General features: G+C 38.3%; 1 protein-coding gene across 4 annotated transcripts in view; it reads right to left on the bottom strand.

Annotated features, from left to right (window-relative positions):
• MCC (MCC regulator of WNT signaling pathway) overlaps positions 1-25,407 on the bottom strand; it is a 1,086,108-nt gene that overhangs the window by 530,766 nt on the left and 529,935 nt on the right. The window contains exon 1 of one of the 4 annotated variants that reach the window (XM_053701551.1): positions 16,232-16,365. The exons of the other annotated variants lie outside the window; for them this stretch is intronic. Coding sequence (XP_053557526.1) covers positions 16,232-16,243 — 12 coding nt within the window. The 5' untranslated portion in view covers positions 16,244-16,365. Of the gene's footprint in view, positions 1-16,231; positions 16,366-25,407 lie in introns of those variants that run through there. 4 annotated transcript variants of the gene reach the window in all.

A 25,407-nucleotide genomic window follows, 5' to 3' on the forward strand; every position in this document is an offset into this window, starting at 1 on the left:
ACAGAAAAGGTGGAAACACATAAGCTATGTTGAAAACCCAAGGGGCTGCAAGTGCATCTACCAGCACCGCTCCTGGGTCCCTGGACCTGGATCCGTAACGAGGAAGCTTGGCGTTCTGGCGAGATGCCATAAGATCCAGATCCGGTTTGCCCCAACGACGAATCAGTTGAGCAAATACCTCCGGGTGTAGTTCCCACTACCCCGGATGAAAAGTCTGGCGACTTAGAAAATCCGCTTCCCAGTTCTTCACAGCTGGGATGTAGATCGCTGACAGGTGGCAAGAGTGTGACTCTGCCCAGCGAATTATCTTCGAGACTTCCAACATCGCTAGGGAACTCCTGGTTCCCCCTTGATGATTGATGTAAGCCACAGTCGTGATGTTGTCCGACTGAAACCTGATGAACCTCAGTGTTGCTAACTGAGGCCAAGCTAGAAGAGCATTGAATATTGCTCTTAATTCTAGAATGTTGATTGGTAGGAGTTTCTCCTCCTGAGTCCACGATCCCTGAGCCTTCAGGGAGTTCCAGACTGCTCCCCAGCCTAGAAGGCTGGCATCTGTTATTACAATTGTCCAATCTGGTCTGCGAAAGGTCATTCCTTTGGACAGATGAACCCGTGACATCCACCAGAGAAGAGAATCTCTGGTCTCCTGGTCCAGATTTAGCAAAGGGGACAGATCTGAGTAATCCCCGTTCCACTGACTTAGCATGCATAGTTGCAGCGGTCTGAGATGCAGGCGCGCAAATGGCAATATGTCCATTGCCGCGACCATCAAGCCGATTACTTCCATACACTGAGCTACTGATGGGCTTGGAATGGAGTGAAGGGCACGGCAAGCATTGAGAATCTTTGATAACCTGGACTCCGTCAGGTAAATCTTCATCTCTACGAGTCCCTAGAAAAGGAACCCTTGTGAGCGGTAACAGAGAACTCTTTTCCACGTTCACTTTCCACCCATGCGACCTCAGAAATGCTAGAACTATCTCTGTATGAGACTTTGCATTTTGAAAACTTGACGCTTGAATCAGAATGTCGTCTAGGTACGGAGCCACCGCTATGCCTCGTGGTCTTAGTACCGCCAGAAGTGAGCCCAGAACCTTTGTAAAAATTATTGGGGCCGTAGCTAACCCGAAGGGAAGAGCTACAAACTGGTAATGCCTGTCTAGAAAGGCAAATCTTAGGTACCGATAATGATCTTTGTGAATCGGTATGTGAAGGTAGGCATCCTTTAAGTCCACTGTGGTCATATATTGAGCCTCTTGGATCATGAGCAGGATGGTCCGAATGGTTTCCATCTTGAACGATGGAACCCTTAGGAATTTGTTTAAGATTTTTAAGTCTAAGATTGGTCTGAAGGTTCCCTCTTTTTTGGGAACCACAAATAGATTTGAGTAAAACCCTTGTCCTCGTTCCGTTTGCGGAACTGGGTGGATCACTCCCATCACTAAGAGGTCTTGTACACATTGTAGAAATGCCTCTTTCTTTACTAGGTTTGTTGATAACCTTGACAGATGAAACCTCCCTTGTGGAGGAGAAGTTTTGAAATCCAGAAGGTATCCCTGAGATATAATCTCCAACGTCCAGGGATCCTGTACATCTCTTGCCCAGGCCTGGGCGAAGAGAGAAAGTCTGCCCCCCACTAGATCCGTCTCCGGAGAGGGGGCCCTGTCTTCATGCTGTCTTAGGGGTGGAAGTAGGCTTTCTGGCCTGCTTGCCCTTGTTCCATGACTGGTTGCCTTTCCAACCCTGTCTGTAACGAGCAGCAGTTCCTTCCTGTTTTGGAGCGGAGGAAGTTGATGCTGCTCCTGCCTTGAAGTTACGAAAGGCACGAAAATTAGACTGTTTGGCCTTTGATTTGGCCCTGTCCTGAGGAAGGGTGTGGCCCTTACCTCCCGTAATGTCAGCAATAATTTCCTTCAAGCCGGGCCCGAATAAGGTCTGCCCTTTGAAAGGAATGTTAAGTAGTTTAGACTTAGAAGTTACATCTGCTGACCAGGATTTAAGCCATAGCGCCCTGTGCGCCTGTATGGCGAATCCGGAATTTTTAGCCGTAATTTGGTTAAATGCACTACGGCATCCGAAACAAACGCATTAGCCAGTTTAAGCGTTCTAACTTTGCTCAAAGTCTCATCCAATGGTGCTGTGCGAATCGCCTCTTCCAGAGACTCAAACCAGAATGCCGCTGCAGCCGTGACAGGCGCAATGCATGCAAGAGGCTGCAATATAAAACCTTGTTGAACAAACATTTTCTTAAGGTAACCCTCTAATTTTTTATCCATTGGATCTGAGAAAGCACAGCTATCCTCCACCGGGATAGTGGTACGCTTGGCTAAAGTAGAAACTGCTCCCTCCAACTTAGGGACCGTCTGCCATAAGTCTCGTGTGGTGGCGTCTATAGGGAACATTTTTCTAAATATCGGAGGAGGGGAAAAGGGCACACCGGGTCTATCCCACTCCTTACTAATAATTTCTGTAAGCCTTTTTGGTATAGGAAAAACGTCAGTACACACCGGTACCGCATAGTATCTATCCAACCTACATAATTTCTCTGGGATTGCCACTGTGTCGCAATCATTCAGAGCCGCTAACACCTCCCCTAGTAACACGCGGAGGTTCTCAAGCTTAAATTTAAAATTTGAAATTTCTGAATCCGGTCTCCCCGGATCAGAACCGTCACCGACAGAATGAAGCTCACCGTCCTCATGTTCTGCAAATTGTGACGCAGTATCAGACATGGCTCTCGTGTCATCAGCGCGCTCTGTCCTTAACCCAGAGCTATCGCGCTTGCCTCTTAATTCGGGCATATTGTATAATACTTCTTTCATAACATTAGCCATATCATGTAAAGTGATTTGTAAGGGCCTTGATGTACTTGGCGCCTCAATCTTACGCACCTCCCGAGCGGGAGACGGAGGTACTGACACGTGAGGAGAGTTAGACGGCATAACTTCCCCCTCGTTGTCTGGTGATAATTTCTTTATCGGTACAGATTGACTTTTATTCAAAGTAATATCAATTCAATTGGTACACATATTTCTATTGGGCTCCACATCGGCTTTTGAACATAATGAACAAGCAGATTCCTCTGTATCAGACATGTTTAAACAGACTAGCAATGAAGCTAGCAAGCTTGGAAATCACTTTCAATAAGTTTACAAGCAATATAAAAAACGCTGCAGCGCTTTTAAAAACACAGTTGAATAACAAAGAAAACTAATTCAGTTATAGTCAACAATTCTTAACGAGAAATGTATTAATTAGCAGAGGATTGCACCCATTAGCAAAAGGATGATTAACCCCTCAATACCCAAAAACGGATATCAAATTAAGATTTAACGCTTTTATCACAGTCAAACACACTGTCACAGATCTGCTGTGACTGATTACCTCCCTCAAAAACGAATTTTGAAGACCCCTGAGCTCTCTAGAGACGTCCTGGATCAAGGAGGCAGAAACAGGAAGACTGTGCTAGAATTTTAACTGCGCAACAAGGCGCTAAAACAAGGTCCCTCCCACTCATATTACAACAGTGGGAGACCTGATATAACGGTTTCTATGCAGAAAATACGTTAGCCATGTGGAAAAAAATCATGCCCAAAAAGAATTATCACCACAGTACCTCACAAAACGAATAACATGCCAGTAAACGTTTTAAAAATAACATTTTGAATGTCATGCAAAGTTATCACTAAGCCTGCTACCAGTCGCTTCCACTGCAGATAAGGCTTAAACATTATTTCAGTATTAACAGTATTTTCTCAGTCAAATTCTAGTCCCTAGAAAATAACTCAACTGCGCATACATTTATCAGCCTGATACCTCCTTCTTTGTTGAGGGTTGCAAGAGAATGACTGGATATGACATGTGAGGGGAGGAGCTATATAGCAGCTCTGCTTGGGTGATCCTCTTGCAACTTCCTGTTGGGAAGGAGAATATATCCCATAAGTAATGGATGACCCGTGGACTGAACACACTTAACAAGAGAAATAAGGAGCACTGTAACACAGTTTTTCACTATCGTGACCCTTTAACTTATTGTTATGATGAAAAGTTAATTTAATGGTGTACACTGAATGCTCTTAAAGTGAAGGTAAACTTTGATGAATGAAAGCCCGTTTTTTTAAAAAAATACTATTAAAAACAGGGGCACTTTCATTCATCAAAGTTTAGAAAGCTGCCGTTTTGATTAAAAAATTACCTTTGTTTTTTTCACAGCCAGAGCAGCTTCCCGCACCTGGAGATCCTCTCTTCACACGTCATCAATGACTAATCCAGCTTCCTCCAATCACGGCATGGCCTCAGGCAATCACTACCCTGGGGGGAAAGCAGTGACTGGAGGAAGCTTAATTAGTCATTGATGATGTGTGAAGAGAGGATCTCATGGTGGGGGAAGCTGCTCTGGCTGTGCAAAGAAGAGAGGTAAGTTTTTAATCAAAACGGCTGCTTTGTAAACTTTGATGAATGAAAGTGCCCTTGTTTTTAAAAGTTTACCTTCACTTTAAAGCTCTTTGGAACAGGGTCCTTTCTCCACCTTTATTAATTTGTTTATAGATCAATATTTCTTATTTAGCACAAAACTTATCAAATGATGATAACATTTTGTTATTTCAGCAAAAACATAAGGAAAGTGTTGGGGGAGTAGAATAAGCTGAGAAAGTGGAGTGTAAAGAATACAAGCGTTTTGTTTAGTAAAGTTGACTATGCCAGGAAATTCTCATAAGGCAGAATGTAGCTTCCAAGTGACCGTTTGCCCAACATGGGTCTCAATGCAACCTGAGTATTAAAGACATATATACGGGTTCTCTGATATTAAAACATGTTCTCTTCTTATAAATGTTATTATCCAAAGCACAAATTTATTGCATAATTTAACATTATAATTTGTGCAATAACCACTGAAACAATATTAGCTAATTTTAACTTAAAGGGACATTAAACACTAAAATGCTAGATAGAATGACACATTCAAAGAAAAGGATTAGTATGAGAATAATATGAAGATGTATTTTTTAAAGTTTCAATAGTTGTTTCAATAGTGACAAAATAAGTGTAAGGTTTTAGTGTCTATAAAACAATGGTAGCTACCATGTTGTAACTTAATTACTTTCTCTGCTCTGGCCAATTAGGGACAGTTATAAATGGGTCCCTATAGTGTGCAGCCAATGGCTGTGTGGAATATAATAGTTTTCTGGGCGGAACTGAAAAAGCTCACAATTTTAGAAAGAAATTACAAGAAAAAAGGGACAAAATAAATAATGAAAGTATAATGTAGAGTTTTTTTTATATATATACAATTTATTATTTTATATTACCATCTCAAAATGTTTAATGTCCCTGTAATATTGGCTTAAATGTTAGCTGAATGATCAGTAAAATCAGCCAGGTGGTGTGCCCAATAAATAAATCCTGGGGAGAACAATGTACATATACACACACGTCTCTTTATAATCTTAATTTGCAAAGTAATTTAAAAAAACAACATTTGATCACTCATTAAAGAATAGCCCTGCCTATTGTAACATGTTTAGCTGTAAATAAGGTAACACATATGCAATTGTGTTGATATATTACAATATTGCATGTTAGCAGCAAGAAATAAAAAATATATAACTGTTATGCATTTATATTCATGTTTAAACACAAATACCCCAGTTCATTATCTGTGACATTCAGTATAAAGATATAACGTTACAGCGATTAACTGCCTTTCAAGACAATTTTAACAGCAATCAAATGGTTTAGGCTTGAGAGCAAGAGCAGGATGTTTGTTAGTGTATTTACCAGTTCCAAACTTTCTTCCTTCCTAAAAAGGAATTTACAACAGTGCACAAGGTCGGACGATTCATGTACCCCAGCCTTCAAGTCAAACCCATTTTCAGGATATGACATTTGATAACTGAACATTAAATGTAAAAATTTAAGCTGAGAGATGTTCTTTCTGTACAGAATACATAGCTGATGAACACTTGCACCGTGAGAAGTCATGAAGTTAGCTGCACCCCCACCCCAAGAAGTCTTTATAAAAGAAACGTGCATTGGACCAAGTCAAACTGGGCACTATTGGTCACAAACACTGACTACTATGAAGTTGTATACATTTCTTATCTGCATTCTGCATCATATATGCCTAAAACTTAAACAGCAGGGCATGAACAGCTAGACAAAGTAATGATGCATGGATTGGGGAAAGCTCATTTCAGAAAGAGAATTCTGTGGTTTAAATGACCATTAAGAACAGCTAAAATGGAATTGAATATACCAACAGAGAAGAAGAAATACTGTACCATAAACTTAAACAAAGGTTTTTAAAATAACTAGAGAATTAAAAAAAAAATGGTGTATTCTACGTCTGCAAGCGGCCAACAATAAATATACTGACGTAAATTATCCTACCGCTACTATTTTTTGGATAGCTGGAGTGAAGCTCCATATCTGATATAGTTGTGGCTTATAGCACAACACAGAGCACTTTATTTGAAGCAAAACATATTACTATGGGTCAGAGACAATAAGACAACATAGCAGTAGGTAGGAGAACAAAAACACAGGGTATTGAACCCACTTCTCTCCCTTTACCAGTGTAATTTTGTTTAATGGTGTGAAACCCAAGAAGGTGCCAGCTGATGAAGCAATCAGGTGCAAATTTGAACAGAGAAAAAAATGTCACAAAAATATAGACCAGTGCTGGAGGTATATAAAGCTCCCCAATAACATATATAAGATATACGGCATAAGATAAAAGGGAATAAAAACCAACAAGGTGGTTAAAAGAACAGGGTTCAATGAAAATTTATGACGAAGTTTATACAATTATTTTTTTACATCCTTGGTATATTTATTATAATAATAAAAATAAAAAAAGAAACCACCACTCAAATGCTTTTTTCTCCCAGTTACAGAACACATACACACAAATGCCTGGTATTATTCATGATAAAGATATCATACACGTACACACAAATGCTTGGTATTATTCATGATAAAGATACCATACACATACACACACATGCCTGGTATTATTCATGATAAAGATATCATACACGTACACACAAATGCTTGGTATTATTCATGATAAAGATACCATACACACAAATGCCTGGTATTATTCATGATAAAGATACCATACACACAAATGCCTGGTATTATTCATGATAAAGATACCATAAACACACACACACACATGCCTGGTATTATTCATGATAAAGATACCATACACACACATCTGGTATTATTCATGATAAAGATACCATACACATACACACAAATGCCTGGTATTATTCATGATAAAGATACCATACACAAACACACAAATGCCTGGTATTATTCATGATAAAGATACCGTACACACACATGCCTGGTATTATTCATGATGAAGGTATCATACCATACATACACACAAATGCCTGGTATTATTCATGATAAAGATACCATACACAAACACACACATGCCTGGTATTATTCATGCTAAAGATACCATACACACACATGCCTGGTATTATTCATGATAAAGATACCATACACAAACACACAAATGTCTGGCATTGTTCATGATAAAGATACCATACACCAACACACAAATGCCTAGTTTTATTAATGATAAAGATACCATACACACAAATGCCTGGTATTATTCATGATAAAGATACCATAAACATACACACAAATGACTGGTATTATTCATGATAAAGATACCATACACATACACACAAATGCCTGGTATTATTCATGATAAAGATACCATACACATACACACAAATGCCTAAGATTATTCATGCTAAAGATACCATACACATACACACAAATGCCTGGTATTATTCATGCTAAAGATACCATACACATACACACAAATGCCTGGTATTATTCATGCTAAAGATACCATACACATACACACAAATGCCTGGTATTATTCATGATAAAGATACCATACACAAACACACAAATGCCTGGTTTTGTTCATGATAAAGATACCATACACACAAATGCCTGGTATTATTCATGATAAAGATACCATACACACAAATGCCTGGTATTATACATATATCATACACAAACACACAAATGCCTGGTTTTGTTTATGATAAAGATACCATACACATACACACAAATGCCTGGTATTATTCATGATAAAGATACCATACACATACACACAAATGCCTAAGATTGTTCATGCTAAAGATACCATACACATACACACAAATGCCTGGTATTATTAATGATAAAGATACCATAAACACACACAAATGTCTGGTATTATTAATGATAAAGATACCGTACACATACACTCAAATGCCTGGTATTATTAATGATAAAGATACCATACACATACACACAAATGCCTGGTATTATTCATGATAAAGATACCATACACATACACACAAATGCCTAAGATTGTTCATGCTAAAGATACCATACACATACACACAAATGCCTGGTATTATTAATGATAAAGATACCATACACATACACACAAATGCCTGGTATTATTCATGATAAAGATACCATAAACACACACACAAATGCCTGGTATTATTCATGATAAAGATACCATTCACATACACACAAATGCCTGGTATTATTCATGATAAAGATACCATACACATACACACAAATGCCTGGTATTATTAATGATAAAGATACCATAAACATACACACAAATGCCTGGTATTATTCATGATAAAGATACCATAAACACACACACAAATGCCTGGTTTTATTCATGATAAAGATACCATACACACAAATGCCTGGTATTATTCATGATAAAGATACCATACACACAAACGCCTGGTTTTGTTCATGATAAAGATACCGTACACATACACACAAATGCCTGGTATTATTAATGATAAAGATACCGTACACATACACACAAATGCCTGGTATTATTCATAATAAAGATACCATACACACACACAAATGCCTGGTATTATTAATGATAAATATACCATAAACACACACACAAATGCCTGGTATTATTCATGATAAAGATACCATACACATACACACAAATGCCTGCTATTATTAATGATAAAGATACCATAAACACACACACAAATGCCTGGTATTATTCATGATAAAGATACCATACACATACACACACATGCCTGGTATTATTAATGATACAGATACCATACACATACACACACATGCCTGGTATTATTAATTATAAAGATACCATACACAAACACACAAATGCCTGGTATTATTCATGATAAAGATACCATACACATACACACAAATGCCTGGTATTATTCATGATAAAGATACCATACACATACACACAAATGCCTGGTATTATTAATGATAAAGATACCATAAACACACACACAAATGCCTGGTATTATTCATGATAAAGATACCATACACATACACACACATGCCTGGTATTATTCATGATAAAGATACCATACACATACACACACATGCCTGGTATTATTCATGATAAAGATACCATACACACACATGCCTGGTATTATTAATAATAAAGATACCATACACACAAATGTCTGGTATTATTCATGATAAAGATACCATACACATACACACAAATGCCTGGTATTATTAATGATAAAGATACCATACACATACACACAAATGCCTGGTATTATTCATGCTAAAGATACCATACACATACACACAAATGCCTGGTATTATTAATGATAAAGATACCATACACATACACACAAATGCCTGGTATTATTCATGATAAAGATACCATACACATACACACAAATGCCTGGTATTATTCATGATAAAGATACCATAAACACACACACAAATGCCTGGTATTATTCATGATAAAGATACCATACACATACACACACATGCTTGGTATTATTAATAATAAAGATACCATACACATACACACAAATGCCTGGTATTATTAATGATAAAGATACCATAAACACACACACAAATGCCTGGCATTATTCATGATAAAGATACCATACACATACACACACATGCCTGGTATTATTCATGATAAAGATACCATACACATACACACACATGCCTGGTATTATTCATGATAAAGATACCATACACATACACACAAATGCCTGGTATTATTCATGATAAAGATACCATAAACACACACACAAATGCCTGGTATTATTCATGATAAAGATACCATACACATACACACACATGCTTGGTATTATTAATAATAAAGATACCATACACATACACACAAATGCCTGGTATTATTAATGATAAAGATACCATAAACACACACACAAATGCCTGGCATTATTCATGATAAAGATACCATACACATACACACACATGCCTGGTATTATTAATGATAAAGATACCATACACATACACACACATGCCTGGTATTATTAATTATAAAGATACCATACACATACACACAAATGCCTGGTATTATTCATGATAAAGATACCATACACATACACACACATGCCTGGTATTATTAATGATAAAGATACCATACACATACACACACATGCCTGGTATTATTAATAATAAAGATACCATACACATACACACAAATGCCTGGTATTATTCATGATAAAGATACCATACACATACACACAAATGCCTGGTATTATTCATGATAAAGATACCATACACATACACACAAATGCCTGGTATTATTAATGATAAAGATACCATAAACACACACACATGCCTGGTATTATTCATGATAAAGATACCATACACATACACACACATGCCTGGTATTATTCATGATAAAGATACCATACACACACACACATGCCTGGTATTATTCATGATAAAGATACCATACACATACACACACATGCCTGGTATTATTCATGATAAAGATACCATACACATACACACAAATGCCTGGTATTATTCATGATAAAGATACCATACACATACACACACATGCTTGGTATTATTAATAATAAAGATACCATACACATACACACAAATGCCTGGCATTATTCATGATAAAGATACCATACACATACACACACATGCCTGGTATTATTCATGATAAAGATACCATACACATACACACACATGCCTGGTATTATTCATGATAAAGATACCATACACAAAAAGGCTAAATATTTTTTTTGTATTTTTACAAATTATCAGTACCATATGCTCTTACAAATATAGTAATTAGTGACACTGCAAATAAATAGGTCTTTGGCCTCTTAAAATGTTTGCATTTTCTATAAAGAATAAAGACAGTAGTTTATTTCTGAAAAATAATTACAAAAACGATTCATATAGGTTTATTAAAAAACTATGATGCACAATGGGTGCACACAGATAGTCAGATATGTATGTACAGTAACAAATATGAACTACTATGCAAATTAGATACACAAAGGAAGCTTTAGCTGACATTTAAATGGACATAAAACCCACATCTTTTTATTATTCAGATAGAGCCTAAAATATTAAATACCTTTCCAATGTACTTCTAATATGAACTTTGCTTCATCCTGTGTTAAAGGAGTAGCAATGCAGTACTGGAAGCCAGCTGAGGACATCAGGTGAGCTAATGTCAAGAAGCAGTTACCAATCAAGAGCTAACCCCTAGTACTGAATTGCTGCTCTTTATCAAACCTAGGTATGCTTTTCAACAAAGGATACCAAGATAACAAGGCACATTAGATGATAATACAAGTGGAAAGTGGTTTGATTTTGAATGTACTGTCCCTTTGAAGGGACAGGAAACTCCACATTTTTCTATCATGATTTAGATAGAGCATATAATTTTAAACAGCTTTCCAATGTATTTTATCAAATGTACTTCTTTCTCTTGGTATCCTTTGTTGAAGGAGCACCAATGCTCTACTGGAAGCTAGCTATGCACATTTAGTGAGCCAATGACAAGAGGCATAAATGTGCAGCCATCAACAGCAGCTAGCTCCCAGCAATGCATTGCTGCTCCTGAACCTTCCTTTGAATGCTTTTCAACCAAGGATACCAAGAGAACAAAGCAAATTAGATTTAAGTCATTTGGAAAATTTATTAAAAAGGCATGTTTTGTCTGAATCATGAAAAAAATTGATTTCTTGTCCCTTTAATGGAACAGGTGATAACATTACGCTGACTACAAAGAAAAAATAAAACCTACAAACATATTGATTGCATTGAGCTTTCACTAACAAGTGTACTTTTTCTAATTGACAATTATTGCTTAGTATTGTAAATCTTAAGCTGTTAGACTTCATCAGTGCTGTCCACATCCAGATGTCAAAGGCCAGAAACAGGTCAACATTTTCAAATTGCTCTGCTTTAATATTAGTAAAATTAAAACAGGTTTGTACATTCTGACAATATATATATATATATATATATATATATATATATTTATTTTTTTCTCCAACAATTTATTTTAACAAACTGAGACTTTATTGAATTGTTCAGCCTGTGTACAAGCACAGCGTACATGAGGTAACAATAGCTCACGCTGCCAATAGGTCATAATGGGGCTATTAGCAAACAAAGCCGCTGACAGGTCCCTCTGCACTGATGACACCAGGAGCAGTCACTGCAGGGAAGGCTATGCTACGGCTTTCTGCATAAACGCCAACTCAGACAATGTAACCGTAAAATAAGTGCAAATCCATTTTGTATTATGCACCAGATATTATTATTACCGGTTGAAAACCAAACTGTTTGGGACGGAAAAAGGTTAGGATTTAGGAACAGTTTGGATTTTAGAAAACTTAAATTTGTAAAACAGTTTGGAGACTGGGTGGAACCAAGTGTAAACACCACCTTATGTCATTTAGGCAATATTTATGTCATAATACAGCTTACACATGCAACTAAAGGTAGTTTTATATCATTTTAATATGTTGGTATACATAGTACCCTTAGAAAGATAGTACAGTACTGTAATCAGGAAGATAATGTGTTATTTTAAATAAATATAGATGAACATTTGAATTTTATGACACAAAAACAAAAACAGACATAGGCAGAGACGATTCAGGCTTACAGGCGGAGAAAAATAGTAATTTTTGATCATTTTATTTAAAATAATAATAATAATAATTAGATTTCAGAATAAGTTTGGATTTTGGAATTCTGCATGTGTACCTGTATTATTTTATTTGTATAGTGCATGAAGAATCCCAGTAGTATGAGATGCTAAACCTAACATTTTAACCTTTTGAAAGACCTATCACTTTATGTATAGCTGTCACATCAGTGACATATTGCTGTGTAACTTTATATATCTCAATCACAATGATAAATGCCAAACGCTTACAGGTTGCTGTCAATCAAGCAGCTGCTGACTTTCATACTACACTTACCAACTACCACCAACAACATAACAAAAAATAGCAATATATAAATTTTACTAAAGTGGTTCTATAGTATGGAGGGTGCTATACATCTCCAAAATGTGAGGACCTTAACAGAGCTCCATATATTATGTGTGCTGTGTGTACACCACCTTTGTTAGCGCTCCCAAATATTAAGTTCTAGAACCGCTACTGTTAATGAGACAAGAAATTCTGCAGCAGCGAATTACTCGTAGTAATGCACTACTGCAGATTTTCACATTAAAATGTCTTAGTAAATGTATGTTGCTATTTTTTTATTTTGGTGGTGGTATAATGAGTGCTTGCCGTATGAAAGTCAGCTGCTGCTTGACTGAAAGCAACCTGTAAGCGTTTGTCACTGTGATTGAGAAATATAAAAGCAATATTAGACAGCAATTTGTCACTGAGGTTCAGTTTCCCATCTCCTGTTACTGGGATTCTTTATGCATTGTACACGGACTTTGTGGAAAATAAATAAGGTTTGGTAACTTAATTTACTAGATATGACTTTTCTAGCCTACATGTGGCCTAGCCCACAGATTATAAAGTGACACACAGGCAACTACCAATGCTCTGCAACAAAAGCTGGAGTCTGTCTGTAAAGTTCACAAAATATATGTATTATTAATAATATCTCCTCTTTTAGATAAAATCTTATTGGTGCAGTTACCAGCCAAAAAAAACAACTAGCTTTGTATCCTTTGTTGGAAGTGTGTAAAGTGAGCACTATGTGGCAGTAGTTTTTGCAAACAAATGTTTGTAGCAGATGTTACACATGGTTGATCCTGAGCATATCTAGATATTCATACAGAAAGAGAAGCAGTCTGCCAAGAACGGACAACAACTCAGTGGCTTGTTCTCTGGCCTGGTCACCACCTGGGAGTAGCCCAATTGTGCTTTTCTAAGAGGAGAACTTTCCTGAAGTATTTCAGTCTGATCCGGCCTAACAAGGTCAGTCCAGCCCCGAATTACCAGGCAATTCTCCTCTGAACAAGGGAAATGGCAGATAATCATTTCTAGATAATCTCTTGATCAAACATACCAAGAAAATTGAAGAAAACTTTTTTAAAGTTGCATGCTCACTCAAAATCATTTCAATTTGGACTATGTCGTCTCTTTATAAAAAATATTTATAAATTTATGAAGAAATCACCCCAGTTATTTCACTGAAATAAACCATCTAGTCTCTGAAATACTAAAGTGTTTAAAAAGTTAGACTAGTATTTCAAACAAAGATTGAACACTACTACAAACCTGATATCAACTGGAGTATTTCACTATGCGACATAAAGGCTTATAATTACGTTCAGTAAGTACATCTACTAATCCATAGACTCTGTAGTACTAGACACATTCAATACAATTACATTTACAGGACAATAAACTGCACACAGGAACACAATACAATTACATTTACAGGACAATAAACTGCACACAGGAACACAATGCAATTACATTTACAGGACACTAAACAGCACTTACATTTGGAGCAATATATATATATAATTACACATATTACTTCAAATTAAATTGGTGTCTCATTTTAAGGATGCCATAAAGTGCCTAATAAAGAGAACACCTTTGTTCTTAATAAATACAAATACAATTATTTTATCCTTACTTTAAGGTACACAAAACCCTTTCATGATTCAGATAGAGCATGCAATTTTAAGCAACTGTCTAATTTACTCCTATTATCATTTTACTTAGTTATCTTGTTATCTTTATTTTAAAAGCAGGAATGTAAGCATAGAAACCAGCCCATTTTTGGTTCAGAACCTGGGTTATGCTTGCTTATTGGTTTGCTAAATGTAGCCACCAATAAGCAAGCACTATCCAGGGTGCTGAACCTAGAATGGGCTGGCTCCTATGCTTTTTAAATAAAGATAGAAAGAAAAAGAAAAAATACTAATAGGAGTAAATTAGAAATTTGCTTAAAAATGCATGCTCTATCTGAATCAGGAAAGAAAAATGTTGGGTTTAGTATCCCTTTAAGAAGAGGTCATGTATATGTGTATTTCTGATGATCAAAAACTCATTTATATTATCAAACAAATATGAAACAACAATTGCAAACATAAAATGATTGAAGCAAACCCTAGAGATATTATTTATAACTATACATATATAATATTACTACATTTTTATTCAGTGCAACTTTAAAATATATATAAAAAAAATCACTAAATAAACAAAGTGCACTGCATTTCTAGAACACTCCAATTAATTGAATCAAGTACAGTAACGTGAAAGCTGATCAATAACGTCTGCAGTTAAGGCTGAAAGGAATGATGGATGGAGATTAACTTAAAACCCAATCCAGTAAAGCACAGGGAGGAGAAGCTTAGTGTAATTAACTGCACAATACCAATTACTAATCTGTGAGCTGCTTTAACCAATCTGCTACCCAGGGACCTCCACTCTTCGCATTGCCCCCTGCTCCAAATAAAGGGCACATACTGCATTTAATAATAAAAGCCTGTAGAAAACAGAGCATGCCTTAATGCAATAAATATGACAGCACAATTTATCTGAATAGTCCTTCAGTGGGTATTAGGCACAGAACACAGCAACACAGCTCTCCAATAATTGTAGCAGTTGACTTCTTCTTCCACCTGTCTGAGACAAAGTGACCTTTGGCCTCCAGCAGGCTATTCCAATACTAGAGGGGGTAAGTGACATACAGACCTCTCAGATGGCTGCTCAGTGTATTTAGCTTATAAAATACTCTAGAATATTTCTGCTACTGCAGGAATGGAGAGAGAAAAAAACAACACACTACTTGTTAACTGTTAAATTTGGTGTAATATATAAAAATGATGATTTATCTAGTTAAGTTACTAGATATCAGACTGCTACAGACTAACAGAGAGACACACAGAGAGGTAGACAGACACACAGAGAGAAAGACAAACAGAAACCTAGCAATAAAAAGCACTAACCTTGGGCTTCATGTAGGACAGATGAATTCAGGAAGATATTTTATAATGGATATAAAGATATTTAAATCAATATGAAAAATGAAATAGAAATCCGTAACATGTTGCAAGCCATAGCTCAGAGCTTGGTTCCACCAGTTCCCTCCGCTCAGTGGTTATTCTTAGTGCAGGCAAAGGAAGCATGTTTAAAAACTGAGCTACTATAAAAAAAAGTCAACTTCCTAAAAGGAAACTCGAGACGCTCCCACCCTGCATCTTACAAAGTCCTCACATTCCTATGGATGTCAAATGGATCAACAGTCCCAGAGCTGAGCAAGTACCCGTGTCAGCCAATTAGACATGACATCAGGACAGGGATAGCAGTTAAACTGAGTCAGCCATGTGTATATCCCTTGTAAACGGGGCGACAGCAGTGAAACAGCGCGAGTCACAATGCATTCTCTAAAGCCTCTGACAGCTCAAACGGGAAGATCTGAGCATTACAGATTTAATTGCCAGAATTCAGCACACATTACAACTTTGTTCTGCACTATTCTGATGCATGATAACATTTTTTTTAACCAACAGTTCAGTAATTTTAAGGTCACTTTGAAAATAAAATATAATTTTAACAGTAATGGCTGCTGCCCAACAATGGGTTACTTTCCACTGAGTCAAAATAAGGTTTGCGCAAGGTTATAAATATGCTGTTGGAAGCAATTTTGTTTATCGAATGCTTCCGATGGTGCGTTTATACCTCAATATCGGCAGCCAAGGTTCAGCTACTGATTTTTTTTTTAGCAGCATGTATTTAAATATAAAATGTATGCAAGCACATATCTACAGAATTCATACTATACCTGTGCCTAGGGCAGCAATAAATATTACATATGGTAAGTGGACAATATAATTATAATAAAAAATAGTATTTGCTTATAGTTAAAAAATATGTATTATAAATAAGTGTATCTTTGTTTCTCTTTAGAGGTGATCACAGGTAAGGACCACAGATGTTAAACGTAAATTTTATAGTGTAAAGACGGGTTACCATAGCAACTAATTCATTTACAAGAAATAAAAAGTTGGATGGAAGTATTAACACAAAGTTAACTTACACCTACACGAAAAGAGCAACTGCACGCAAAGCACAAAATATTTCAAAGAAAACCTGGTACTAAAATGGAGCCGAAAACTACTTTTAGCTGTCGGCCACTTTAGTAGTTTACGGTTCCATTTCTAACTACTCAATGGAAGCGAGCCCAATGTTGTGGAGTCCCTGTTAAACTTGTTAATGAAAAATAAACATTCATAAAAAATAGGCCATATTTTCTTATAAAAAAGAACCACTTAAACTACTGCAACAAAATAAAGTTATTAAATTGAAGGTAAAATATTGTCTGCATATATCGCCACAGTGATACAATCTTGCACTGCATCATAAATGAACAGTGCCAACTCCCAGGCTGCCAATGACCTAAGGGGTTAAACGTTAGAGACAGTGCATGTAACTGTGCACATGTTAACAGTATATAAGTTCCCCCTATTAAGGGCTCTACAAACCTTCAACACCAGGTAGCCATGGTGACTTTAGGAACCCCACTGATGATGCAGCCATGGTCTTACCATATTATTTTGCTTCACAGTAGTATGGATTTTTATTATTAGTTGGAAAAAAATAAAGAGTGGACTGAGGAGGAAGCACATTAGGTGCCTCAGTACGGAAAAATACAGCCTGACGCTGCTCCAGCTAACTTAGTAACTCCACTCATTGACCTGAGCACACAGTGTAGGAACTGAAGCCATAGTGCCCTTCTTACAAATGCAGCCGCAGGCAATAAAAACAGAAATATGCATGGTTCCTAAATGGTTTCGCCCAGGTCACACATTGGAGCAAATTTGCTGAGGATCTATTAAAGGTGCACTGTACTAAAAATGTTTCAAATCACAATTTTGAAAAAGCAGCAGTTGACTTTATTTGCATGAAACAGAGGTAGACGTACTAATACCTAGGTAATCTAATGTTCACTGGCTGACAGGTATAATGAACACAGAATAGCTTATTGAATATCACTCAATATAATAAAATCAAAAGCAGTATAATACATACATGATATACTCCCTCATTAGATGAGACAAAGGATATTTTTGAGTAGCATATCCCTTTAATGTATTTTGCAGAATATTTCTTTAAACGGCTGCATGTTAAATTCAGGCCCTAAAGGCAACTGAGCTGCTGTTTGGATTATTGCAAAGTGTAATCTGGCTAAAACTCAAAATATGTTTTACAATAGCCACTCCGGACAAGCCAGCATTGTGGTATTTCCCGGTTTTCTTTCCTCTTTCCTTAACACTATTAGTGTTCAGGCTAAAAACATCTAGAGAATTCTAATAAAATGTGAGAACAGTCATTTTTAATGCTAACGTGCTTTGATCAATATACAGAACTTGTAAAGGGATACAGCACAAGGAACTGCAAAACAATGAACAAACAGGGCCTGATAAACTAAACAATTCCTGTTCAAACTGATTTCTAATTCCTGTAACTAACATTTCACTGTTGTCTCAGATGTGAATAACACGGCAGTGAATGAGAAACAGCTAACTTGCACTTTGCTAGCCGTACCAAGGGCTTTTCTTCTTAAAAGCACCCTTTAAAGGAATATGAAACAGTGCTCCTTAAGCAAAAACAAATATGATAAATTAAACCTAAAAAGAAACATATTGTAAAAAAAACCCCAGCAAACAACATAATTTATGCTTACCTGATAAATTCCTTTCTTCTGTTGTGTGATCAGTCCACGGGTCATCATTACTTCTGGGATATAACTCCTCCCCAACAGGAAATGCAAGAGGATTCACCCAGCAGAGCTGCATATAGCTCCTCCCCTCTACGTCACTCCCAGTCATTCGACCAAGGACCAACGAGAAAGGAGAAACCAAGGGTGAAGTGGTGACTGTAGTATAATTTAAAAAATATTTACCTGCCTTAAAAAACAGGGCGGGCCGTGGACTGATCACACAACAGAAGAAAGGAATTTATCAGGTAAGCATAAATTATGTTTTCTTCTGTTATGTGTGATCAGTCCACGGGTCATCATTACTTCTGGGATACCAATACCAAAGCAAAAGTACACGGATGACGGGAGGGCTAGGCAGGCTCATTATACAGAAGGAACCACTGCCTGAAGAACCTTTCTCCCAAAAATAGCCTCCGAAGAAGCAAAAGTGTCAAATTTGTAAAATTTTGAAAAAGTATGGAGCGAAGACCAAGTTGCAGCCTTGCAAATCTGTTCAACAGAGGCCTCATTCTTAAAGGCCCAAGTGGAAGCCACAGCTCTAGTAGAATGAGCTGTAATTCTTTCAGGAGGCTGCTGTCCAGCAGTCTCATAGGCTAAACGAATTATGCTACGAAGCCAGAAGGAAAGAGAGGTAGCCGAAGCCTTTTGACCTCTCCTCTGACCAGAGTATACGACAAACAGGGAAGACGTTTGTCGAAATTCCTTAGATGCCTGCAAATAGAACTTGAGGGCACGAACTACATCCAGATTGTGCAGAAGACGTTCCTTCTTTGAAGAAGGATTCGGGCACAAAGAAGGAACAACGATCTCCTGATTGATGTTCCTGTTAGTGACTACCTTAGGTAAGAACCCAGGTTTTGTACGCAGAACTACCTTATCTGAATGAAAAATCAAATAAGGAGAATCACAATGTAGGGCTGATAACTCAGAGACTCTCCGAGCCGAAGAAATAGCCGTTAAAAATAGAACTTTCCAAGATAACAACTTTATATCAATGGAATGAAGGGGTTCAAACGGAACTCCTTGTAAAACGTTAAGAACCAGGTTTAAACTCCATGGCGGAGCAACAGTTTTAAACACAGGCTTGATCCTAGCTAAAGCTTGACAAAAAGCCTGGACGTCTGGAATTTCTGACAGACGCTTGTGCAACAAAATGGACAGAGCTGAGATCTGTCCCTTTAATGAACTAGCCGATAAACCCTTTTCTAAACCTTCTTGTAGAAAGGACAATATCCTAGGAATCCTAACCTTACTCCAAGAGTAACCTTTGGATTCGCACCAGGATAGGTATTTACGCCATATCTTATGGTAAATCCTTCTGGTAACAGGCTTCCTAGCCTGTATCAGGGTATCAATAACCGACTCAGAAAAACCACGTTTTGATAAAATCAAACGTTCAATTTCCAAGCAGTCAGCTTCAGAGAAGTTAGATTTTGATGTTTGAATGGACCCTGAATCAGAAGGTCCTGTTTTAGAGGTAGAGACCAAGGTGGACAGGATGACATGTCCACTAGATCTGCATACCAAGTCCTGCGTGGCCATGCAGGCGCTATTAGAATCACTGATGCTCTCTCCTGTTTGATTCTGGCAATCAATCGAGGAAGCATCGGGAAGGGTGGAAACACATAAGCCATCCCGAAGGTCCAAGGTGCTGTCAAAGCATCTATCAGAACCGCTCCCGGATCCCTGGATCTGGACCCGTAGCGAGGAAGTTTGGCGTTCTGACGAGACGCCATGAGATCTATCTCTGGTTTGCCCCAACGTCGAAGTATTTGGGCAAAGACCTCCGGATGAAGTTCCCACTCCCCCGGATGAAAAGTCTGACGACTCAAGAAATCCGCCTCCCAGTTCTCCACTCCCGGGATGTGGATTGCTGACAGGTGGCAAGAGTGAGACTCTGCCCAGCGAATTATCTTTGATACTTCCATCATTGCTAGGGAGCTCCTTGTCCCTCCCTGATGGTTGATGTAAGCTACAGTCGTGATGTTGTCCGACTGAAACCTGATGAACCCCCGAGTTGTTAACTGGGGCCAAGCCAGAAGGGCATTGAGAACTGCTCTCAATTCCAGAATGTTTATTGGAAGGAGGCTCTCCTCCTGATTCCATAAACCCTGAGCCTTCAGAGAATTCCAGACAGCGCCCCAACCTAGTAGGCTGGCGTCTGTTGTTACAATTGTCCAGTCTGGCCTGCTGAATGGCATCCCCTTGGATAGATGTGGCCGATAAAGCCACCATAGAAGAGAATTTCTGGTCTCTTGATCCAGATTCAGAGTAGGGGACAAATCTGAGTAATCCCCATTCCACTGTCTTAGCATGCACAATTGCAGAGGTCTGAGATGTAGGCGAGCAAAAGGTACTATGTCCATTGCCGCTACCATTAAGCCGATCACCTCCATGCATTGAGCTACTGACGGGTGTTGAATGGAATGAAGGACACGGCATACATTTTGAAGCTTTGTTAACCTGTCTTCTGTCAGGTAAATCTTCATTTCTACAGAATCTATCAGAGTCCCCAAGAAGGGAACTCTTGTGAGTGGAAAGAGAGAACTCTTCTTTTCGTTCACCTTCCATCCATGCGACCTTAGAAATGCCAGTACTAACTCTGTATGAGACTTGGCAGTTTGAAAGCTTGGAGCTTGTATCAGAATGTCGTCCAGGTATGGAGCTACCGAAATTCCTCGCGGTCTTAGGACCGCTAGAAGAGTACCCAGAACCTTTGTGAAGATTCTTGGAGCCGTAGCCAATCCGAATGGAAGAGCTACAAATTGGTAATGCCTGTCTAGAAAGGCAAACCTTAGATACCGGTAATGATCCTTGTGAATCGGTATGTGAAGGTAAGCATCCTTTAAATCCACTGTGGTCATGTACTGACCTTTTTGGATCATGGGTAAAATTGTCCGAATAGTTTCCATTTTGAACGATGGAACTCTTAGGAATTTGTTTAGGATCTTTAAATCCAAGATTGGCCTGAAAGTTCCCTCTTTTTTGGGAACTACAAACAGATTTGAGTAAAACCCTTGTCCTTGTTCCGACCGCGGAACCGGATGGATCACTCCCATTAATAAAAGATCTTGTACGCAGCATAGAAACGCCTCTTTCTTTATTTGGTTTGTTGACAACCTTGACAGATGAAATCTCCCTCTTGGGGGAGAGAATTTGAAGTCCAGAAGGTATCCCTGAGATATGATCTCTAGCGCCCAGGGATCCTGAACATCTCTTGCCCAAGCCTGGGCGAAGAGAGAAAGTCTGCCCCCCACCAGATCCGGTCCCGGATCGGGGGCCCTCGATTCATGCTGTCTTAGGGGCAGCAGCAGGTTTCCTGGCCTGCTTGCCCTTGTTCCAGGACTGATTAGGTCTCCAGCCTTGTCTGTAACGAGCAACAGCTCCTTCCTGTTTTGGTGCAGAGGAAGTTGATGCTGCTCCTGCTTTGAAATTACGAAAGGAACGAAAATTAGACTGTCTAGTCTTAGCTTTGGCTTTGTCCTGAGGCAGGGCATGGCCTTTACCTCCTGTAATGTCAGCGATAATCTCCTTCAACCCGGGCCCGAATAAGGTCTGCCCCTTGAAAGGTATATTAAGCAATTTAGATTTAGAAGTAACATCAGCTGACCAGGATTTTAGCCACAGTGCTCTGCGTGCCTGAATGGCGAATCCTGAATTCTTAGCCGTAAGTTTGGTTAAATGTACTACGGCTTCCGAAATGAAAGAATTAGCTAGTTTAAGGACTCTAAACCTGTCCGTAATCTCGTCCAGCGTAGCTGAACTAATGTTCTCTTCCAGAGATTCAATCCAGAATGCTGCAGCAGCCGTGACCGGCGCGATGCATGCAAGGGGTTGCAATATAAAACCTTGTTGAACAAACATTTTCTTAAGGTAACCCTCTAGTTTTTTATCCATTGGATCTGAAAAAGCACAGCTATCCTCAACCGGGATAGTGGTACGCTTAGCTAAGGTAGAAACTGCTCCCTCCACCTTAGGGACCGTTTGCCATAAGTCCCGTGTGGTGGCGTCTATTGGAAACATTTTTCTAAATATTGGAGGGGGTGAGAACGGCACACCGGGTCTATCCCACTCCTTAGTAACAATTTCAGTAAGTCTCTTAGGTATAGGAAAAACATCAGTACTCGCCGGTACCGCAAAATATTTATCCAACCTACACATTTTCTCTGGTATTGCAACTGTGTTACAATCATTCAGAGCCGCTAAAACCTCCCCTAGTAATACACGGAGGTTCTCCAATTTAAATTTAAAATTTGAAATATCTGAATCCAATCTGTTTGGATCAGAACCGTCACCCACAGAATGAAGCTCTCCGTCCTCATGCTCTGCAAGCTGTGACGCAGTATCAGACATGGCCCTAGTATTATCAGCGCACTCTGTTCTCACCCCAGAGTGATCACGCTTGCCTCTTAGTTCTGGTAATTTAGCCAAAACTTCAGTCATAACAGTAGCCATATCTTGTAATGTTATCTGTAATGGCCGCCCAGATGTACTGGGCGCCACAATATCACGCACCTCCCGAGCGGGAGATGCAGGTACTGACACGTGAGGCGAGTTAGTCGGCATAACTCTCCCCTCGCTGTTAGGTGAAATTTGTTCAATTTGTACAGATTGGCTTTTATTTAAAGTAGCATCAATACAGTTAGTACATAAATTTCTATTGGGCTCCACCTTGGCATTGGAACAAATGACACAGGTATCTTCCTCTGAATCAGACATGTTCAACACACTAGCAAATAAACTTGCAACTTGGCTACAATTTTATTTAATAAAAACGTACTGTGCCTCAAAGAAACACTAAACGATTAATGACAGTTGAAATAATAAACTGAAAAACAGTTATAGCATCAATCCTTGTAAACAACACAACTTTAGCAAAGGTTTCCCATTAGCAAAGCAAAATTAATTAAATTACAGAGTAACGTTTTTTATCACAGTCAATATATAATTCTCACAGCTCTGCTGAGAGAATCTACCTCCCTCAAAAGAAGTTTTGAAGACCCCTGAGTTCTGTAGAGATGAACCGGATCATGCAGGAAATACAATGAGCAACTGACTGGAAATTTTGATGCGTAGCAAAGAGCGCCAAAAACGGCCCCTCCCCCTCACACACAGCAGTGAGGGAGAAACGAAACTGTCATAATTAGAATAAGCAACTGCCAAGTGGAAAAATAGCCCAAACATTTATTCACTCAGTACCTCACTAAATGTAAACGATTCTACATTCCAGCAAAAACGTTTAACATAATCAATACATATAAAAAAATTCTTATGTACTTTTTACAGAGTAATTCCAGTGAAGTACCATTCCCAGAATACTGAAGTGCAAAGTATACATACATGACATTATATCGGTATGGCAGGATTTTCTCATCAATTCCATTGTCAGAAAATAAAAACTGCCACATACCTCTATGCAGATTCATCTGCCCGCTGTCCCCTGATCTGAAGTTTTTACCTCTCCTCAGATGGCCGAGAACAGCAATATGATCTTAACTACTCCGGCTAAAATCATAGTAAAACTCTGGTAGATTCTTCTTCAAACTCTGCCAGAGAGGCAATAACACACTCCGGTGTCATTGTAAAATAACAAACTTTTGATTGAAGTCATAAAAACTAAGAATAATCACCATAGTCCTCTTACACATCCTATCTAGTCGTTGGGTGCAAGAGAATGACTGGGAGTGACGTAGAGGGGAGGAGCTATATGCAGCTCTGCTGGGTGAATCCTCTTGCATTTCCTGTTGGGGAGGAGTTATATCCCAGAAGTAATGATGACCCGTGGACTGATCACACATAACAGAAGAAAATGTATTTGTATTCTTGCAAAATGAGCACTTAGATCTCTCTGAGGGCAGTAGCTACACTGAGAGTTTCTGATATATTGGCTCATCTGGGGAAAACTAACTGCCTGTTTCTCTTGCATTCACTCAACACTAAGCTAGTTCAACTGACTCTAGAAGATAAGCTAAATATGCCATCTTGTAGAGACCCCAGCCCCCTTTGTAGGGTTGTGACAGGAAGCAATGTACAATTCACAAATTAAAGGGACAGTCTAGACCCAATACAAATTTTGATTACTTATTGTTACATGCAAGAGAAGCATCCTGCAACTGGTCCCACATCTATAAGCTTGTAAGAAGTACATTAAACATTTAAATATTAGTTATTTGTTAGGAGCACAAAATGGCCGCCAAGCTCTGCCCACCTATTGGGTGTATTTTTGGTATGTTAAGTTTCTCCAATTACGATCAACTCTTAAAAGGGACAGTCTAATCAAAATTAACTTTCATGATTCAGATAGGGCATACAATTTTAAACAACTTTCCAATGTACTTTTATCATCAAATTTGCTTTGTTCTCCTGGTATTATTTGTGGAAGGCTAAACCTAAGTAGGCTCA

Source organism: Bombina bombina, chromosome 2 (assembly GCF_027579735.1).
Source record: "Bombina bombina isolate aBomBom1 chromosome 2, aBomBom1.pri, whole genome shotgun sequence".
NCBI lineage: Eukaryota > Metazoa > Chordata > Amphibia > Anura > Bombinatoridae > Bombina > Bombina bombina.